We start from the raw sequence: 16,909 nt of genomic DNA on the forward strand, positions 1-16,909 counted from the left end.
GAGGTTTTCTTTGACAAAAAGAGTTGCGCTTTACCACTTGCTGAGCCTGCCTTTGTGACTGAAACCCAGTTCTCTGTTTCTTTTACTCTTTCACTCCTTCCTTTGCCTTTCTTAAAGTGGCCGTAAGAAAACTGAACAAATATGAGCGACGACGACTTTATGCTTGAGGATGATGAACAGGTATTCTTGACACCATTACGTTCTCACACGAGTTCCAAAAGACGCGTCAGGACAACTCTTATGCGTTTGTCTGCAGGACTACGACTTTGAGTACGAGGACGACGAGGACGAAGAGCCCGATGCCGACCTCGAGAACAGATACTATAGTGCGAAGGGTGTGAATGCGCAGGACTGTGGGGGTTTCCTTGTACTGACATTTATCAAATGAGCATAGCTCGAAAAGAAGACGATCCTGAGGGCGCGATCTCGGACTTTCAGGGTGTAGTCGACGCCGAGCATGAAAAGGGAGACTGGTGAAGAATGGATACAAGCTTACAAACAATTCAAGTTTGATTAACATGAGAATTCTAAAGGGGCTTCAAAGCTTTGAAGCAGATGGCAAAGATTTCCTTTTATTCCAACAAACACGACGATGTGGGTGACGTTATCTAACAAAATTCATGCATCCCTCTAACATCTCTACTGGTTTAGACACTAAACTATTACAAACAGCTACTTTTATACACCAAATCTGCAGTTACCCGAAACTACAGCGAGAAGAGCATTAACAATATTCTTGACTATGTATCAACATCAGACAACATGGCGTTCGTCGAGACGTTCTATCAAGTCACTTTGGACTATTTGGCTGAAACGAAAAACGAACGTCTCTGGGTAAAGACAAATCTGAAGCTGGCGAAACTATATTTGGATCGGAAAGAATTCAATCGATTGAGCTCCATACTCAAAGAACTTCGCAAGACTTGTGAGGGTGATGAAGGCACAGATTATCAAAGAAAAGGCACACATTTATTGGAAGTGTTGGCACTCGAGATTCAAATGTACACGGAAACAAAAAATAACAAAAAGCTCAAGGTACGCGAAGAAAGGCAGTGATCTTGATATTGCATTCTTAAGAGACATGTTGCTCGTAGGAATTATATCAACAATGTCTGAGTGTCAAATCAGCTATACCACATCCGAGAATCATGGGTGTCATTCGAGAATGTGGTGGCAAAATGCATATGCGAGAAAGTAAGAGATCATTCGAAATATGGTGCTGTTCATGGATATTAATATGTACGATGTATATTAGAGCAATGGGAGCTCGCATACACTGATTTTTTCGAGTCCTTTAAAAACTACGACGAAGCTGGCAGTCCTCAACGCTTACAAGTATTAAAGTATGATTTTTTTCCAAAAAATCAACTTAACGCTGCAGAGCTGACTGCGTGCATCTGGATTTAGATATCTTGTTCTTGCAACCATGCTGACCGAATTGCCTGTAAATCCCTTTGAATCGCAGGAGACAAAACCGTTAGTAGCTAGTATTCCTGCATTTTAAACGAGTCTAACAAGATCTTTCCAATCTAGATACAAGAATGACAAGGAAATCATAGCTATGACGAACCTTGTCAGCGCTTTTGAAAAGAATGAAATTCAGGAATTTGAACACATACTGAAAGGTAAGTGAAAGTCCAGTGAATCGTGTCCGGTGGATCGTGAATATGCAATTGATTAAATATTTGTAAAGTGAATCACCAAGCAATCATGGCTGATCCTTTCATCCGGGCGTATATCGATGATGTATTAAGAAACATACGAACACAAGTGCTAGTGAAGCTCATCAAGCCGTACACCCGTATCGAGATTCCTTTTATTGCTAAAGTAGGTAGAACATGTTTGATAAACGCGATCCAGCAACTGACTTTGGCAAATTGCAGAAACTGAACATTGCAACAGAAGAAGTGGAGGAATTGCTTGTTGCATTAATTCTCGACGAGAAAATTTCTGGTCAAATTGATCAAGTAAATCAAAGACTGGAGCTGCAGCAGAGGTATGGAAATCTCATGATATGTTCTTGATTCATACGTCTAAATCAACTATAGATCCACGGATGCTCGGAAACACGAAGCCATGGACAAATGGTCGAGCAGCGTATCCCGATTATGTAGCACAGTCGTTAGCAAAGCAACATGATGGAACGGCAATATATCTTTTGTGGTATAATCAAATAATACGATCTAGTAGCCAAAGTTATTTGCCTGGTTGTAACCAATATCATTCAAGGCCATTAAAAGCTGTGTGCGAGCAGTGGCGATGTCATCGTAATTTAGAGCGCTTATTGCCCATTTCGCGTGCTTTTGGGCAGACGCAATGCTGCCAGCATTGATTGCAGAAAGAGGAGCGGTATGGGAGCTGGTCGTAGGCGATGGAACTGCTACTGGAGTCTCTGTTCTAGCTGGCGATTCTGAACTTTGAGCAGGAGGCGCTGGAGGTGGTACCACGTTTGATGGTGCTGGAGGTGGCGAAGGAGAGTGCTCAGGAAATGGTGGCTGCTGTCGGTTATCAGCATTTCCTGGCAATGGGGCTGTAAAATTGGAAGGAGGACTAGGAAACTCCGAGATTGAGGAAGGTGGTTGATCAGGCAGATGTGCAACATCTCCAGTAACGGGTTGATCTATGCTTTCTGCCTTATCTTGAGCCTGATCAGGTGCTCCGGGTGTTGGGGTTCGACCTTCCTTCAATGCCTTGGCGATATCGGCCGCTTTCCACTTCGCGTATTTGATTTTAGCCTCTACCTACTCGGCAAAGATTTAAATCAATCGTTCCATCTGGTAAAAAGAAGTGTTGTTGTGAGCATACATCTGGATCGAGATCGCCAAACGTTTTCAAAAGCTCGAGAAAGATTGATGCCGCCAAGAAGGTCTTGGCCGTTTTCCTAATGTCACGGCAGGTCAGCGTCAGTGTGTTCTATCATTGGCAAGACATACTTTGATGCTTTGCCAGCTCGATCTTCGTTATCAGCATTCAGAAAAACTTTTAACGCAAACTTTTCTACGTGTGCATATCCGGCTTCGTCGTTTGTGATCGCTTCGTTGCCAGCCTGCGCGGCTTTCAACTAAACATGTAACAGTCAGCTTGAACTGATAGTAACAATACGTTATTGTATTCGCAAGGAACTTGCCTGTTCGAGTTTATCAAGAAGGTGTGATAAGAATGCCTTAGTCTCGGCGTTGCTAGGTCCTCTGGAAATGGCGAGCGTAGCAGCATAGTATTGTGCTTGGAATAGCCAACGCCGAAATCAGAAAATCGGTTCAGGGACTATCACCGAGATTTTGACATGCATTACCATAATACGATACAATAGGATCCCTCTCTTGGAGCTCCTGCGCGCGTTGTATGTAGGGTGCAATGTACTTGAGTTCTGCCGGTACATTCATTTGGAGAATGCAGTAAGTCAGCCCACGGAACCGGTGTTGGTGACACCTTGCTGAGAAGCTTTAAGATTCCGCGTAGGTTGCAAGTTCCCGGTCCTTCCACTTTTTTGTTCACCATGATGACCGAGGCCAAAAGAAAACCAATCAGGTCGGGATTACACCCAACATGTTCGCTATTGGTATGCTAACGTACCCTTAGAGTTTGGGTAGACGGTTGCTTTGATATGCTCCATTACGGACACAGCAATGCCCTTCGACAGGTAAGGAATGCATATTCAGGTACGGTTCCATAGCTAACTCAAAATAGGCGAAAGCTATGGGCGACGTCCTTATAGTCGGTGTGCACTCTGATGCCGAAATTGAGAAAAACAAAGGCCCAACTGTAATGAAAGAACAGGAAAGGTATAGCCTATACAGTAAACTATGACTGCAAAAAAAGAATGAGTGTCTGAGACTCTGCACAGATATGCAGCCGTTGCTGCTTGTAAATGGGTGGATGAAGTCGTTCCTGATGCTCCATACAACACTACTGTTGAAATTCTCAAAAAGTATAACATTGACTTTTGTGTCCATGGCGACGATATTACCACCAATGCAGATGGCACTGACTGCTATCAAGCCGTTAAGGATGCTGGTCTGTACCGTGAGTGCAAGCGGACGCAAGGCGTCTCTACGACCGAGCTGGTTGGACGTATGCTTTTGATGACGCGCGATCATCATAAGCGTGGCGAATCGTCCATTTCCAATGTCAGCACAGAAGAACTCGGATCTTTCAGTACACACGGACAGAAACGCACTACTGTCTCTCACTGCTTGCCAACATCGAAACGCATCGTCCAGTTCTCTGAAGGACGTGAGCCAAAGGAGACTGACAAGGTCGTATATGTTGATGGTACATTTGATTTGTTCCATATTGGCCACATTGAATTTTTGCGACGCGCAAAGGAATTGGGGGACTTTTTGATCGTAGGCATACATGATGATCAGGTAAAAACTTAGCAAGCAGACTATCCTGCAAGATCATGCATTAACTATGAAAGGGATTAGACGGTCAATGCTATCAAGGGAGCAAACTATCCACTTATGAATCTTCACGAACGTGCACTTAGCGTTTTGGCGTGTCGTGTAAGTGTAAATATCTACGAAGTATGTCGCCTCTAAAACACTGACATCGCATTGGCCAGTACGTTGATGAAGTTATAATTGGCGCTCCTTACAGCGTCACTGAAGATATTCTTAGCAAGGAGTATACCGTGCATGTGGTCGCCCACGGCAACACCCCCGTGGATCCTGATCTAGATGGTAGCGACCCGTATGAGGTGAGACATTAACATCATGTACACCTGTCTCATGATATTTATGCTCCGTGAAAACCAGTTACCAAAGCAAAGAGGCATCTATCAAGAAATTCAAAACCCTAACTCTACTATCACTACGCAAGGAATTATAGAACGCATCATTGAAAATCGAGTGAAGTAAGCAGTGATTAGGTATTACAAGTTTCATTTTGCAGCAGCTGACAAGATTTTTAATAGGTTTGAGGAACGTCAAAAGCGAAAAGGCGCAAAGGCTGAGCTCGAGTCGCAAAAAGAAGCCGAAGAAAAGCAAAAGAAGCTGGCAGCAGCCGCTCAGTGATTTTCCGTTGTAAAAGTAGACTTTAGTAGTACTGTATATTGTACAACTCAGGAACTTGAATACAAATTATCGTGTGTTTTCTAGACTAAAAATGCGGCGCTGAGCATTGCAAAAGCGAGAACAGCAGAAGTGGCAACTTGGTGTGTGTAATTTGCAGCATTTCTTTCGTGCTCTCTGTTGGCTCCTGTAGGTTGAATACCATTGTGTTCCTGGACAGTCACATGTTGCGTAACAGTCGTGTAAGCTGGTTAAATGATAAGGTTAAATACAATAGACCAACATGGTTATACCTTATTGATGATCGTACCGTGATCATTGTCTTTTCCAGAGTGTGACGAGTCTCCATGATGCTCACTGCTTGCTAGCGTAGCATCATTGTCATCCGCCTTGGCAGCAACAGCTATGACCTTGCCTTCTTGTTCAATACGCTCGGCTTCAAGAACTTCACGATCCACATTCTCCAACTGGGCTTCCTGGATGCTCTCTTCTTCAGCTTCAGCGTATGTTGCTTCTTCGGCTATTTCCTCTTCTTCGTCTTCAGCTTCCTGAACCTCCTCGTCTGTTGCTTGTTCTGCATTTGTTTCTTCATATAAGAATTCATCTTCTGCTGCATCCTGTTCTTCAGTAATTTCTCCTGAATCATAATCTTCCATTGCTTCGTAGTATACTATCGCGTCATCATCCTCTGCATCTTGTTCCTTTGCTATGTCTTCATCCTGCATCAATTCCAATATTTCTTCGTCCGTTGTTTCTTCGTCCTCAAACTCTTCATTGTTTTCTGCAATCGCTTCCGCTAAATATTCGTCCATGGACAAGAACATTGCACCCTTGTTTTCCTGCTTTTCGAGACTGCTCGTTGTTTCCTGGGAATCTTCATCGAACATTTCAAGGACAATGAAGCTTTGAACAGCACAGCTTTGCAAACAATCGAATGTTCCAGCACAGGCTTTCATGCACTGAGACGTTACATCAACTGCAGAGAAGAATGAATCAGTATATTATTTAGAGGATCATTCAAAGATCAAGATGGAAAATAAGGTTGCATCGTACCGCAGCTGTCGAGACATGCTCTGTCATCGCGCCTGCAACCGCACAGAGCCCAAGCTGGATTTGCTAGCAAGATAGAGGTGGAAAGCAGAAGGCAAAAATTGGTCTTCATGATGATAATGATTGGTTACTGTACTAGTGTTGATAGGTTATTCTCGAGGGACGATATTCTCGAGGGTTTTTATATACGGTTTCTGTTTGGTTCTGATTTATTATAGCTTTACAGACCAGTTGCCGATTTGACTTTTCATTATTAGGTGGTGTGGCTACCTGCATGATTTTGAATTTTACTGCTGCAAGCACGGTGAACGTGTCAAGGTGCCACAAAGCGTATCACAGACTTTATGAGTTGAGTCTGAAAGTTATATTGTGGTAAGTTTTGCTTCCTTCTTCATCTTCTCTTTCTTCTTACAACGCACTCTTTTTCTTCTTCCAACCAAGGCTTTGAGCAGTCTTGCGTACCCTCCCTCTCCTTTATCCAGCAATGTTATTTAAATCCTTGATCACCTTTCTGACTTTATTTCAATTGGCCCTGGCGGCCTCAATCACTATTGAAAGTCCTAAACCTAATGCTGTCCTAACAGCTGGAAAGACGTTCGAGATCAAATGGTACACTAAGAATATTTCGTTGCTAACCAGTGACGCTCACATCTTACTCAAAATAGGAAAACGCCCTCGAATCCAGGTTTCGAGACTGTCAACATTGCTTTGGCCTCTGGCCCGGCGCAGGCGCTCCTTATTGATCGTGTTATCGCCACTAACGTGGCTGCAGCAAATGGAACCTACAAATGGAAAGTCCCAAAGACTTTGAAACCCGGCAAGCAGTAGTACGTATTGCACTAAGATGTAAACAAACGGTCGTTCCCCTGTTCCTCTTAATACATGTTTTATCTATAGTGTCATCGAAATTGGCCCGCACGCTGCAGACATTGCTTTTGCTGGTGAGCACGCTAGATTGCTATATATGGATTTTCATTTATTTTTGACACTGGCCGGACGTAGGTTACATTACCATTCAAGCTGAAAGGAAAGCCAGCAGCAGCAGTATTCATCCGTCCTCCTCCCACGCCAAGAACCACGCCAAACCAACTGCTACCCTTCCCTCATCTGTCGCCGCCGCTAAACCGACTGCGTCCTCCCACGCTTCCGATTCTGTAAAAGGACACGTTATTTGCAGAGCTTTCCCCGATGAGAAGAACGGCAAAATCTCCACCACTTGTCGCCCCGCCCCTACAACAACAAAGACTCACGGTACTCACAAGCGTAAAGCAGCTCAAAAGACTTCATCTGCAAAGAAGGCAGAGAAGACCGAACCAGCTGCAGAGGAAGCTCCCTCTTACACCTACCGAGTCGCCTTACCCAGCGTTGATGTTTCTATCTAACTTGTGAACTTAACTTTACAGGAAGATGACACTTGCAATGGATATATTTCAATAAAAATAATATTATTTTCAACTAACACCGTTAGCGAAACTTATGTATGAACAATGATAAGGATAGTATGGTCTTTTCGACGATGCCTGATCCACACAGATATCCTTCCTAGGTACACATGCTGTTGAGATTGAAGTTTCAACTCTTGTGCGACCAGAAACAAGTAAAACGCGAAAGACGCGATGGATCCCTTTTCTTGCAGCTTATCGCTCAAGTCAAACAGACAACCCCCCCCCGACTCTTCGAAATCTCTAAGCACAAATGACTGCTCCCGAAACTGCTAACGTTGAACCCGAATTCGTCCAGGCTAAGCCCTACAAGGTGGAACTTGAACCCGGCAAGGTGAGTCACTTTGACACGGTCGCAACGTTATGAATCATGTTCTAACGCGCCATACAGGAATATTACTGGTACATTCTCGGTGCAATTGAGTAAAATCGAACATTTTCGGTTAAATTGTCTAACTTAGGTGTGCCTGCGGGAAGTCCAAGAGCCAGCCGTTCTGTGATGGATCTGTAAGTGGATACGGTGACGTGGAAACTTTAAGCTCATGCTATATCTTTGATAAGCACCGTGGTGGTCCTTTCAAGCCAAAAAAGATCGTCGTTGACGAAAAGAAAGAATATTACCTGTGCGGTTGCAAATTCACGCACAATGAAAATGGTAAGTTTCTATCGAATGACTTGAGATAACAACAGTAGTGCCAAATATACCAATTGTCGAGATAGGGTACTGCGATGGTACTCATCGGAAGGAGGAAGGCATTAAAAAGTACAATGAGTTTTTGCTGAAATCCAACAGCAACCTCAAGCAGGAGCGCGAACAGCTCCAGGTATGATTTATGGTGGTAACAACGATAAAACTTCGTTTCTAACTTTTTCTTTTATTGGAAAGACTAAACTCAAGAACGCCGAGCTTAAACAGACCGTTACTGTTGGCACTTTGTCTGCTGCAATTGTTGGCATCGTACTTGTCGCAAAGTACACAAACTTGCTTGGTTCCAGACACTAGACTGCTGATTTCGATCTGCTTTTACGCCGAATGAATATAAAGTCTATACGCTTGTATTAGCCATACATGAATGCTTTTCTACTTGTTTTGATAATCCAAAGGGATCGAGATCCCATCGCTGAATAGTCTGAACGATATCTGCATATAATGAAATAGCGGTCACCGCAAAAGAGTTTACGTCTCGCGATGCTATTACTCGCATTGATGCTGTGCAAAGTTCTCCGTATACGATCCTTGCTTTTGCAGACATAGACTGCGGTAAAGATGCAAAATGCGCAGTATCCAGATTCTCCTCCGTGAGAGCAGAAAAGATTGTTGTTTCTCTCTCTTTTTGCCGATATATAGCCACGGTACTCTTCAATTGACTGCGGAACCCTATATCAATATCTCTCTGACCTGATAACTTCGTAGATAATGTTTTGCTGCATTGTGAAGTAGGTGCACATACTCCGAAATTCTCTGTAGATCGCGACCGGGCATGGATACTTTGTTCCTGCAATATTTCGAGTATATATGCGCTTGCCGTCTCTAAGTGAAGAATTGCAGGCAATAACTCAGGATTATGATTACGGCAAGTGGGATTGTGTCAACTGTAACTGATGACAATATCCTCACCACGAAATGCGTATACCGTATACACAGGAATCGTACCTGGGTCTGCAACGATCTTTGTGTTAGATGAATCGGAAGGTGTAGGACGACTGGACTTGACCCTCTTGGAAGGAGTTATGATTGTAGTAGAAGTTACAGATGCAGGATATAAAGTTTGTTGCCTTGGAGACGACGATGGGATGTGGGTATGTAGCTTACAAATAGAAATTTCTAGGTCACATCACATTCTCCGTTATGCAATGGACCAGCCACGTTAACCGCTACCCAAACGATAATGGCACACTTGAACCAGCCGTTTGAGAGTATGGAAAACTTGCTCATGACGATATCACCTATGTTCTGTCAACGATTTCAAGAGGCATTGTACGAGAGGCTTCAAAGTGTCCATGAGCAACAACAACAACAACAACAGCAGCAACCGCAAGAACAACATGAGGAGCGAAATCTAGAGACTCGACAATTTCCAACCAATTCCTCAGCTGACGATAGCTTTGCTACCAGTGCTCCATCGTTCTTGAACTCCACTATCCCCTCAACGGCCTCAAATTCATCAAAAGATCAAGCCAACCAAGATGCTTCGAGTAGTATGAATAATTTCGATCACTGGATTCATTAGCCAGCTTGCCTCTTCTCTCTCTGTGTATTATTCTTGTCTCTTTACTACATACCATTGCAAGAAACGGCTATACATCACCAACGACTGCAGGACAATCGGTCCAATAAAAATCTTGAAACACTTCAACTACAACTGTAACTTGTCGTTCATTTCCCTAATAGTTCAATAACAAACTAGAACTCGCAGAAACATCTAATATCCTGCGTTTGGATGTTGCCTGTGAGGAAAAAACGCCCGTGTATGCAATAATTATGATATGAATACCGTTTTCATCTGAAATCGACAGCAACGAAAAGACAGATTGTCAGTGCCTTTTTTTAAACAATACAACACTTTATGAGACTTCCAAGGAGTCCTTATTACTTGCAGTTATTACGCAACAGTTTTCGATAATCACAATCTACAGCATATGCCTGAGTTCGTTGCTGCGCATAGGTATGTACGCAGCAAAAGTTGTGGTGATATACATAATACCAAGCTCTGGAGTCCACAAGTGCGGATGGATGAAATATTACATTGTCATCCAAGATGAAAAGATACACGATATCCTATCGAAGAGCACCGTGGCTATTCCGCGCCTTTTCACTTTGCTCGTCAGCAATAGTTCGCAAGGTCTGGGTTACCATCTGCCTCACAGATTCTACAGATACCAATGTATTATTGAGCTTTGGATGTCGAACTGATAGCATTTTCTTTTCGTTCTTATCTTACTCATTTCTTCGACCGCTTTTGCATATTCCTCGTTCGCTTTAACGCTTTCTGCTTCCAGATTTCGTAGTATTTCCAGCTAATCGCCACCATTTAGTGATATTTTTCGCGTGTATTGAGAGCTTGGTAATATACCTGTTCTTCTTCGGTGTGCTTGATACCTGGTAGAAGCTCTATAAGCGTGTCTATCTCTTGAGCCTTTTTCACCAGATCCGAAGCAAGCTCGAGCCTATTTTCTACAAGCAGAATCGACGATCAGTGACTGGAAAAGTCTAACCTGAATTAACCACTAACGTTGGAAGACCTCTTCTGAATCAGCTTGCACTGCAGTTTTGTATTTAGTAAAAGTAATTGATACATCAAGACATTCACGTACCGTTAGGTTGTGCAATTGGTATGTTGCTGTTCAACTCGCGCATCGCCGACTTTTCATGTACATAAAAAATACTGTTTGTGAACATTCGAGCTAGCTACATTTCATAAGCAAGCAGTAAAAAAAGGACGGCGTGACAGAGAAGTACCGAGTCAATCGCATCCTGAAGTTGTGTCAGTCGATCCATTTGGCCGTATCGTGTGGCGGGAAAACTCGCTAGATATTCTGCGAACTGAAGAATCCCTGAAATAGGGATAGCATAAATTCGTGTCTTTGAATTGAACGCTCAAAAACCTCTTTTCACCTAACTTTTCAAAGGCGTCAAATGTTCGAACTTCTTGGAAGGGCTTGTGAGTTTCTTCATCGTTCCTGCATCCTTATGTTGTATGGTGAATTTTGATAAGAGTGGTCATCATGATATAGCAGGAACGGAAGTACTTGTTCAATCGTAGGTTTTATCGAAACTATAGCTGTTATATGTAACTGTGGACCTTTTCATATTCTGCGTGGACCTACATAGTTGTCTACGTGGCTTCTGATCAGGAACAAACCTGCTGCTGTTCTACTCTTCGCACGTTTCCAAGAGGTTTTCAGCCGTTCTGTTGCGTGCGCCCATCAATCTTGCTGAAGACCATCTCAACTCATTTAAAGTTTCAGGTACGCATCAAAGATGCCTTTGTTTACATTTTTACTCTTTGCCAGAAATCTGCATGAATCTAGAGATCTTAACTGAGGTGACGCCACACTGTCGTAGAAGATAAACAGAGGAATAGCTGTAAAGGTTGCTGGATCTTGTATTTTGCCCTTCTTTTTCTTCTCTATCTTCGAAAACAACCTAGTTCGATTTTGAGATACATTATATAGGCATTGCTACGTAAGAATCTTGGTAAGCGGATGGAGGTAGCTACCGAGAGCTGTAATCTACACTCTCTCGTAGACTTAAATTGCGGGTTTTCTCCATCAAATTTTTGATTGTATCCTCCACTAACTGCCCTGACTCTTCATTTACGCATATTCGGGATAGCTGCTCCGTTACATTTTGTATAGCCTGATTGACTTCTACATCAGGATCCGGATCCTCCTTTGCAAAGAGTATATCGGATAGTCCATGGGTCTGCAGTTCTTTTGATGTTCCATACATAGTTGAGTGCTTGTTTGCAAGATGCTTCACAAGAACTTCTGTTATCTGTAACGACAGGCATCAACGGGAATTAGAACGTTGCAAAGATATTTTTGCTGCAGCGATTACCGATTGTAGATCCCGGTATTCTTCGTATGAAATATCGACGGGTATGCGGTTATCTTTTACCATCCGCGAAGGTCGAAGGTTATCCATTTTGAACTTTGCAAGTAGCAGGGGTGTCAATCGGAACGGATCTGAAGCTGGTATACTTGCACCTAGAGATAGGAGAGTCGTTGATTGTCTGTGCATGCGACGTGAACTCTACACTTTATACCTTTCTCCAAGAGCAGCAGCACGCACTGGATATTGCCTGCTAAAACGGCTGCGTAGCATGATTTCAGTACAGTGATGCTTTTGACTTTAATACATGGTCCATATTACCCATATGCATAGGTTGGAAGCCATCGACATCGCCTACGCCGTTGTTCACATCGGATCCGGCCCTGATCAGAACCTTTGCGATGGCGGTTGCCTCTGTCAAGTCATCTTCCCTCGCGCAAGCAATGTGTAAAGGTGTTCGAAGGTGTGAATCCCGTATAGTGTCTGGATTAATCGAAGGGAAAGCTGCCAACAATGCTTCGACTATTAAAAGTTTGAAAGTGTTACAAGATCGCTCAAGTGATTCATGCTCTTCCAGGTTACCTTCTTTTGCTGATTTCTTTCTACACGCTTCAAGTAGGGTTGTTTCCGCAGGAGTAGTCCGTAACATTTGTCGAAGTCGATCAGTGCGGCGGCTTTGTTGGCATAACTTTTTCACACGACCGCAGGACTTTCCCTCCATGTTGCAGACTTTCGAATTCAATATCGCCTCTTATTTCTATTGTTTCAGGCGATCAAAATGTCCCAAATTTTCACTCTTTGGGTTGACTGAAAATGGTAACCCGTTTTCTTCTTCAAAGATCATTTGCATCTACATCCGTTGCTGGACGCTCCCTTTTCAGAATGTAGATAAGACGATTTTGGGTTTTCGCATAGCTGGCATTTTCCTATTTCCAAATTCTGCTGACTGTATTCATGCAGAGTGCAATAGCGACACAAAGAGTCTGCAAATAGTTTTCATTTACTGTTTAGTAAACGATGATTTGTTTTGAAATAGCTGGTATTAGTGTATCGTATCTATATAATGCATCCCACATAATACTTTGTCATTAGAATGCGCGTCTCTCTAACGCACCACAAAAAAATAAAGGAATACCAGGTACCGGGTACTGTCAGCCTCGCTGCTGATCCCATCCGCGTGTTCCGCCGTTCCGATAGCGAGATGAACCAATGCACAGTATGCAGCATCTACTAATCCTCGTGCAGAATTTACCTAAATCGTACTGTCGACCTTGCAAAGTATTCATTAATCGACAACAAGCACAGATGCATGATTTGTTGCTCCGCACAAGCTCGTGGCGCATGGTAAGAAAAGGAAAGAAGAGGAGGCACGATTGTAAGCGCTATTATTTCCATCATCTTGATCTTTTCCTTCTATTTCATCTCTTGTCTCGAAGAGCTGGTCTCCTTGCTCATCCTGTTTGAGCCGCCTTCCTTTCTGTTTTCATCATAATCTTTTCTTCTCTACACTCCTTTGACTCGTGTCCTCTCCACTCTTTTATCGTCGCAACCTGTCCTTCGGGACACACATATCACCAAACACTGAACATACGCCCTCTAACCAATTTTATTAAGCAGCACGCAAGGCAATCTCCCCATCTCTGCCATGTCGAGAGGTGAGCCTCTTGTAATCCCCGGCAAGCATATATGCTGACAGTCCGCTATTTCTCAGCCAGTGCACGCTACGTTTGTCAGAATGCTGCGAATGCCATCATCTCTGAAATAGGTCCTTACCGAGTTTCGACAGACGGTTTACAGTCTATCAATCAGTTTCTCGACGAATTTCTTGTTTTTCTATTGTCGAGCTCGCTTTCGCTCGATTTATCCCGCATAAAAGCCGTCGTCTTTACGTTGCTTCCCTCCACCCTCGGCAAAAACGCTATCGTTGAAGCAGAACTTGAAGTCAAGACGTTCACTGAGACGGAGGCAATCGACTATGAGACGTATGAGCAGATGAAAACTTTGGGCAGCGATGGTCCTTTTCCGCTCAACGATGCATTGCCACTCTTGCGCGAAAAATGTCTCGAGTTTTGCACACTTGCTGATAAAGACGAACACTCCATTCTCCAGCTGGAACCCAAAAATCGAGTCTTCATTTCACCCATAGTTGCGATTTACGTGACTACAGTCCTGGAGCACATTGCAGAATATGTCTTGACAGCCATTGCTATGACAGCCGAACACGAAGACACCGAATATATTCGAGTAAAGGAGGTGTTTCTGGCATTGATTGATGATGTACAAGTTGGAGGAGTATTTTATCGCATGGAACTGCGCGAAAAGCTCGAGGTATGATGGCTATATCAAATCTCATTGTAATCATCTTTTTTTTTTTTACCGAAATTACGATGTCAGAGACGAGCTTTCCCTTCTGGATACAGACACCGTGCGGCCCCTATTCCTTCGTACACTGCTCCTCAGAAACATCTTTCAAACTCGAGTAAGGAGCCGATCAAATATGTAAACTTGAATTATCCATCTAACGTTACCTTCAGCTAGCATGAATGGCGAAGGTGGATTCCTGGATATCAGCTTTGATGATCTGGATATTAGCTACGATGATGAGGATGATAAAAACGTAGGTGGACGCAGCGACGCATACGGCCACCTTTCTCTCTCGGCATACTCTTTAAAGTCCAGCGCAAACGGAGCGGACAGACCAGGTTCAATGATGAGCAGCAGCACAAGTAACGGTACCATCAGCACGTCAGCCAGTTTCACGCCCGGGAGGAAGCCACCACATAAAGTATTTAAAAAGGAGACTGTCTCCGTTTACGACCCTGATACCCAGACAATGGACTTTGAAGAGTTGATCCGATCCGGGAATACTATGAAAGTATCGCTGACACCTAATCGTTTGCGATCGATCGAAATTAAGGATCAGTTGGCCGACGAACCAGCAACACCTGCCATAAGCTGGGAACGGAGATCAACGGCAAGCATGCCCCGTATCAAAAGCTCTGCATCTGCTTCTCACATCACTTCCGCTACCATCACAGCAACGTCGACCGCTGTTCCCAATGTCGAAAATACGCAGAAAAAGGATATGCATCTTGCAGATGCCTTGAAAGGATACCAAACAAGGCAACATACCCTGCCAGAGACGCAGCAAAAGCCTTCTCCTCGTCCAGCAAACTTGAATAATGGCGCGACTTCCGCCTCCGGTTCCAATTTACATGGGAAAGATAAACAGCAGGTGCAGCAACCGGCAGCAGACAAGAAGAACCCACCCTCTTCGAGTCATCGTGAAGAAGAATCCTCACCTGGTCCTAACCATTCTCAGAATCTATCCAAGCAAACACCGACTCCAGTTCCAGCAACGTCACACTCTTCAAAGATGAGAAAGAGCAGCAGCGAACAAGCGAAACTGCCTGATCAGCAACCGCCAAAGAAGGAAATGAAAGTGTTGAGACGTAGCAGTATGAGCAGTAAGAAGAGTCGCGAGAACTTACGCCGCCAGCGAGAAAAGGAAGAAGCAGAAGCAGCAGCAGCAGCAGCGGCAGCAGCAGCAGCAGCGGCGGCGGCGTCTACGCCTACGGATCCTGCTACATCTAGCAATGCTACTCAGTCATCAGAGAGCTCGAAGCTAAAGAGCAATGTTCATCCTACGACCGTCACCCCTAAACGTAGTATCGAAAGCGTGGACGATGAGCGATCTCAGCATCCTCTTCCGTCGCCACCAGCTAGCGAGACCTCCTCATCAGCTGAATTGAAGAAAGAAGAAAAATCTTCAGGCACTTTCGATAATGCTTCTGTTGACAGCGCAAGCGATGCGGAAGAGCGACGGGTGCGCTTCAAGAACAAGGATGAAAGCCCAACACGAGTCGAATCCCCGGTGGACATGAACAGCAGCGCAAAAGATGAATCAACGCCGGAACGACCATCTACAATTGTAGCCAAACGTGCATCAATGGTCGGTTCTGCTAGACGTCGTTCGTTGCATGAAACTTATGCCGTGGATACCGCTCGATCTGATAGACCACGGGAACGTATGCCAACAGCTGGTTCTGTTGAATCAACCGTAAAGGCATGGGATGAAATGACGAAGCAAGGTGAAGATACCATTGCACCAACGGTAGCTCGTCGGCGTTCGACGTTACAGCCAAGCAAGAGCGAAGAAGAGCTGCAAAAGGAAAAGGATGGCGAAGTTGTGAGCAGACCTCGAACGCCTTCGCAAAGACAACCGCAACGTCCGAACAGTGTCCTTGATAAGGTTATGCAATTCGAACGAGCGAGTTCATTGGATGATTTTGCACAGCAGCACCATCGACAGCACCGTGCTTCAGCGTATATTCCACGCAGAGAGCGTTTTCTATACTTGCAACGCGAGCCCGGAGTCTTGGAACGACGGACGACAACCTTCACACGGTCAAAACCTGTTGCCAAAGATGCTGAAACGCAGACAGATCCCATTCCTGAACTTGTCAATGCTTCCCAAATCGTTAAAGCAACCCCTGCACTGGTGGTTACAGCAGAGGGTGATGACGGCGTCACGGTGCGCAAAGAAGTGGATATGGATAATTTCAGCGAAAAGAGCAGCGAGCATGTCCTCGTTGAAGGCGACGAGGAATGGTTCCTGCAAGATGATGAATGGGAAGACATTCAAGATCAAGAAACTGCTGTAGTTGAATGGCTTCTAGGTGAAGCATAGGTTAACCTTTTTTTGCATTGCTTGTACTATCAATACATACCGTCTCCTACAATGCATATATGCAAGAACGGCATATTCATCCAATCATAATGTTTTACATGGAATAAGGGGGCGTCATTGACGATCTTCCTGGACAAAAAGTCCAGCATTCCCTTGTACG

General features: G+C 44.1%; 10 protein-coding genes across 10 annotated transcripts; 6 read left to right on the top strand and 4 right to left on the bottom strand.

The window, feature by feature from the left end:
• Window positions 1-141: 141 nt before the first annotated feature.
• On the top strand, window positions 142-2,139 carry VTP01DRAFT_382 (uncharacterized protein; the record flags this gene model as incomplete). Its single annotated transcript, XM_069382433.1, has 12 exons — window positions 142-180; window positions 257-335; window positions 395-473; window positions 534-594; window positions 652-1,035; window positions 1,095-1,194; window positions 1,256-1,343; window positions 1,408-1,476; window positions 1,534-1,625; window positions 1,694-1,827; window positions 1,884-1,996; window positions 2,049-2,139. The coding sequence occupies 12 exons, from the start codon at window positions 142-144 to the stop codon at window positions 2,137-2,139; spliced, it is 1,329 nt and encodes a 442-aa protein (XP_069244802.1).
• A 44-nt stretch (window positions 2,140-2,183) lies between these two features.
• Window positions 2,184-3,383, bottom strand: VTP01DRAFT_383 (uncharacterized protein; the record flags this gene model as incomplete). Its single annotated transcript, XM_069382444.1, has 5 exons — window positions 2,184-2,741; window positions 2,806-2,881; window positions 2,934-3,061; window positions 3,128-3,222; window positions 3,293-3,383. 5 exons carry the CDS (start codon window positions 3,381-3,383, stop codon window positions 2,184-2,186), a joined length of 948 nt encoding a protein of 315 aa, XP_069244803.1.
• A 113-nt stretch (window positions 3,384-3,496) lies between these two features.
• Window positions 3,497-5,015, top strand: VTP01DRAFT_384 (uncharacterized protein; the record flags this gene model as incomplete). The annotated part of the gene is made up of 8 exons (XM_069382455.1): window positions 3,497-3,528; window positions 3,580-3,640; window positions 3,688-3,782; window positions 3,845-4,367; window positions 4,428-4,505; window positions 4,565-4,699; window positions 4,758-4,855; window positions 4,916-5,015. 8 exons carry the CDS (start codon window positions 3,497-3,499, stop codon window positions 5,013-5,015), a joined length of 1,122 nt encoding a protein of 373 aa, XP_069244804.1.
• Window positions 5,016-5,095: 80 nt separating this feature from the next.
• On the bottom strand, window positions 5,096-6,174 carry VTP01DRAFT_385 (uncharacterized protein; the record flags this gene model as incomplete). Its single annotated transcript, XM_069382466.1, has 3 exons — window positions 5,096-5,259; window positions 5,323-5,988; window positions 6,066-6,174. The coding sequence occupies 3 exons, from the start codon at window positions 6,172-6,174 to the stop codon at window positions 5,096-5,098; spliced, it is 939 nt and encodes a 312-aa protein (XP_069244805.1).
• Window positions 6,175-6,546: 372 nt separating this feature from the next.
• Window positions 6,547-7,444, top strand: VTP01DRAFT_386 (uncharacterized protein; the record flags this gene model as incomplete). Its single annotated transcript, XM_069382477.1, has 4 exons — window positions 6,547-6,671; window positions 6,728-6,889; window positions 6,960-7,003; window positions 7,065-7,444. The coding sequence occupies 4 exons, from the start codon at window positions 6,547-6,549 to the stop codon at window positions 7,442-7,444; spliced, it is 711 nt and encodes a 236-aa protein (XP_069244806.1).
• Window positions 7,445-7,757: 313 nt separating this feature from the next.
• On the top strand, window positions 7,758-8,507 carry VTP01DRAFT_387 (uncharacterized protein; the record flags this gene model as incomplete). The annotated part of the gene is made up of 6 exons (XM_069382488.1): window positions 7,758-7,838; window positions 7,896-7,906; window positions 7,966-8,011; window positions 8,066-8,159; window positions 8,225-8,328; window positions 8,391-8,507. The coding sequence occupies 6 exons, from the start codon at window positions 7,758-7,760 to the stop codon at window positions 8,505-8,507; spliced, it is 453 nt and encodes a 150-aa protein (XP_069244807.1).
• A 513-nt stretch (window positions 8,508-9,020) lies between these two features.
• VTP01DRAFT_388 (uncharacterized protein) lies at window positions 9,021-9,735 on the top strand (the record flags this gene model as incomplete). Its single annotated transcript, XM_069382499.1, has 3 exons — window positions 9,021-9,078; window positions 9,150-9,271; window positions 9,334-9,735. 3 exons carry the CDS (start codon window positions 9,021-9,023, stop codon window positions 9,733-9,735), a joined length of 582 nt encoding a protein of 193 aa, XP_069244808.1.
• A 548-nt stretch (window positions 9,736-10,283) lies between these two features.
• Window positions 10,284-11,003, bottom strand: VTP01DRAFT_389 (uncharacterized protein; the record flags this gene model as incomplete). The annotated part of the gene is made up of 6 exons (XM_069382510.1): window positions 10,284-10,375; window positions 10,447-10,522; window positions 10,579-10,679; window positions 10,738-10,767; window positions 10,820-10,913; window positions 10,965-11,003. The coding sequence occupies 6 exons, from the start codon at window positions 11,001-11,003 to the stop codon at window positions 10,284-10,286; spliced, it is 432 nt and encodes a 143-aa protein (XP_069244809.1).
• Window positions 11,004-11,720: 717 nt separating this feature from the next.
• VTP01DRAFT_390 (uncharacterized protein) lies at window positions 11,721-12,780 on the bottom strand (the record flags this gene model as incomplete). Its single annotated transcript, XM_069382522.1, has 5 exons — window positions 11,721-12,002; window positions 12,066-12,214; window positions 12,274-12,321; window positions 12,381-12,581; window positions 12,642-12,780. 5 exons carry the CDS (start codon window positions 12,778-12,780, stop codon window positions 11,721-11,723), a joined length of 819 nt encoding a protein of 272 aa, XP_069244810.1.
• A 924-nt stretch (window positions 12,781-13,704) lies between these two features.
• On the top strand, window positions 13,705-16,749 carry VTP01DRAFT_391 (uncharacterized protein; the record flags this gene model as incomplete). Its single annotated transcript, XM_069382533.1, has 4 exons — window positions 13,705-13,714; window positions 13,771-14,387; window positions 14,454-14,538; window positions 14,594-16,749. 4 exons carry the CDS (start codon window positions 13,705-13,707, stop codon window positions 16,747-16,749), a joined length of 2,868 nt encoding a protein of 955 aa, XP_069244811.1.
• Window positions 16,750-16,909: the final 160 nt, after the last annotated feature.

This window comes from Rhizomucor pusillus, assembly GCF_041956525.1.
Source record: "Rhizomucor pusillus strain CBS 183.67 unplaced genomic scaffold VTP01scaffold_1, whole genome shotgun sequence".
Classification (NCBI taxonomy): Eukaryota; Fungi; Mucoromycota; class Mucoromycetes; order Mucorales; family Lichtheimiaceae; genus Rhizomucor; species Rhizomucor pusillus.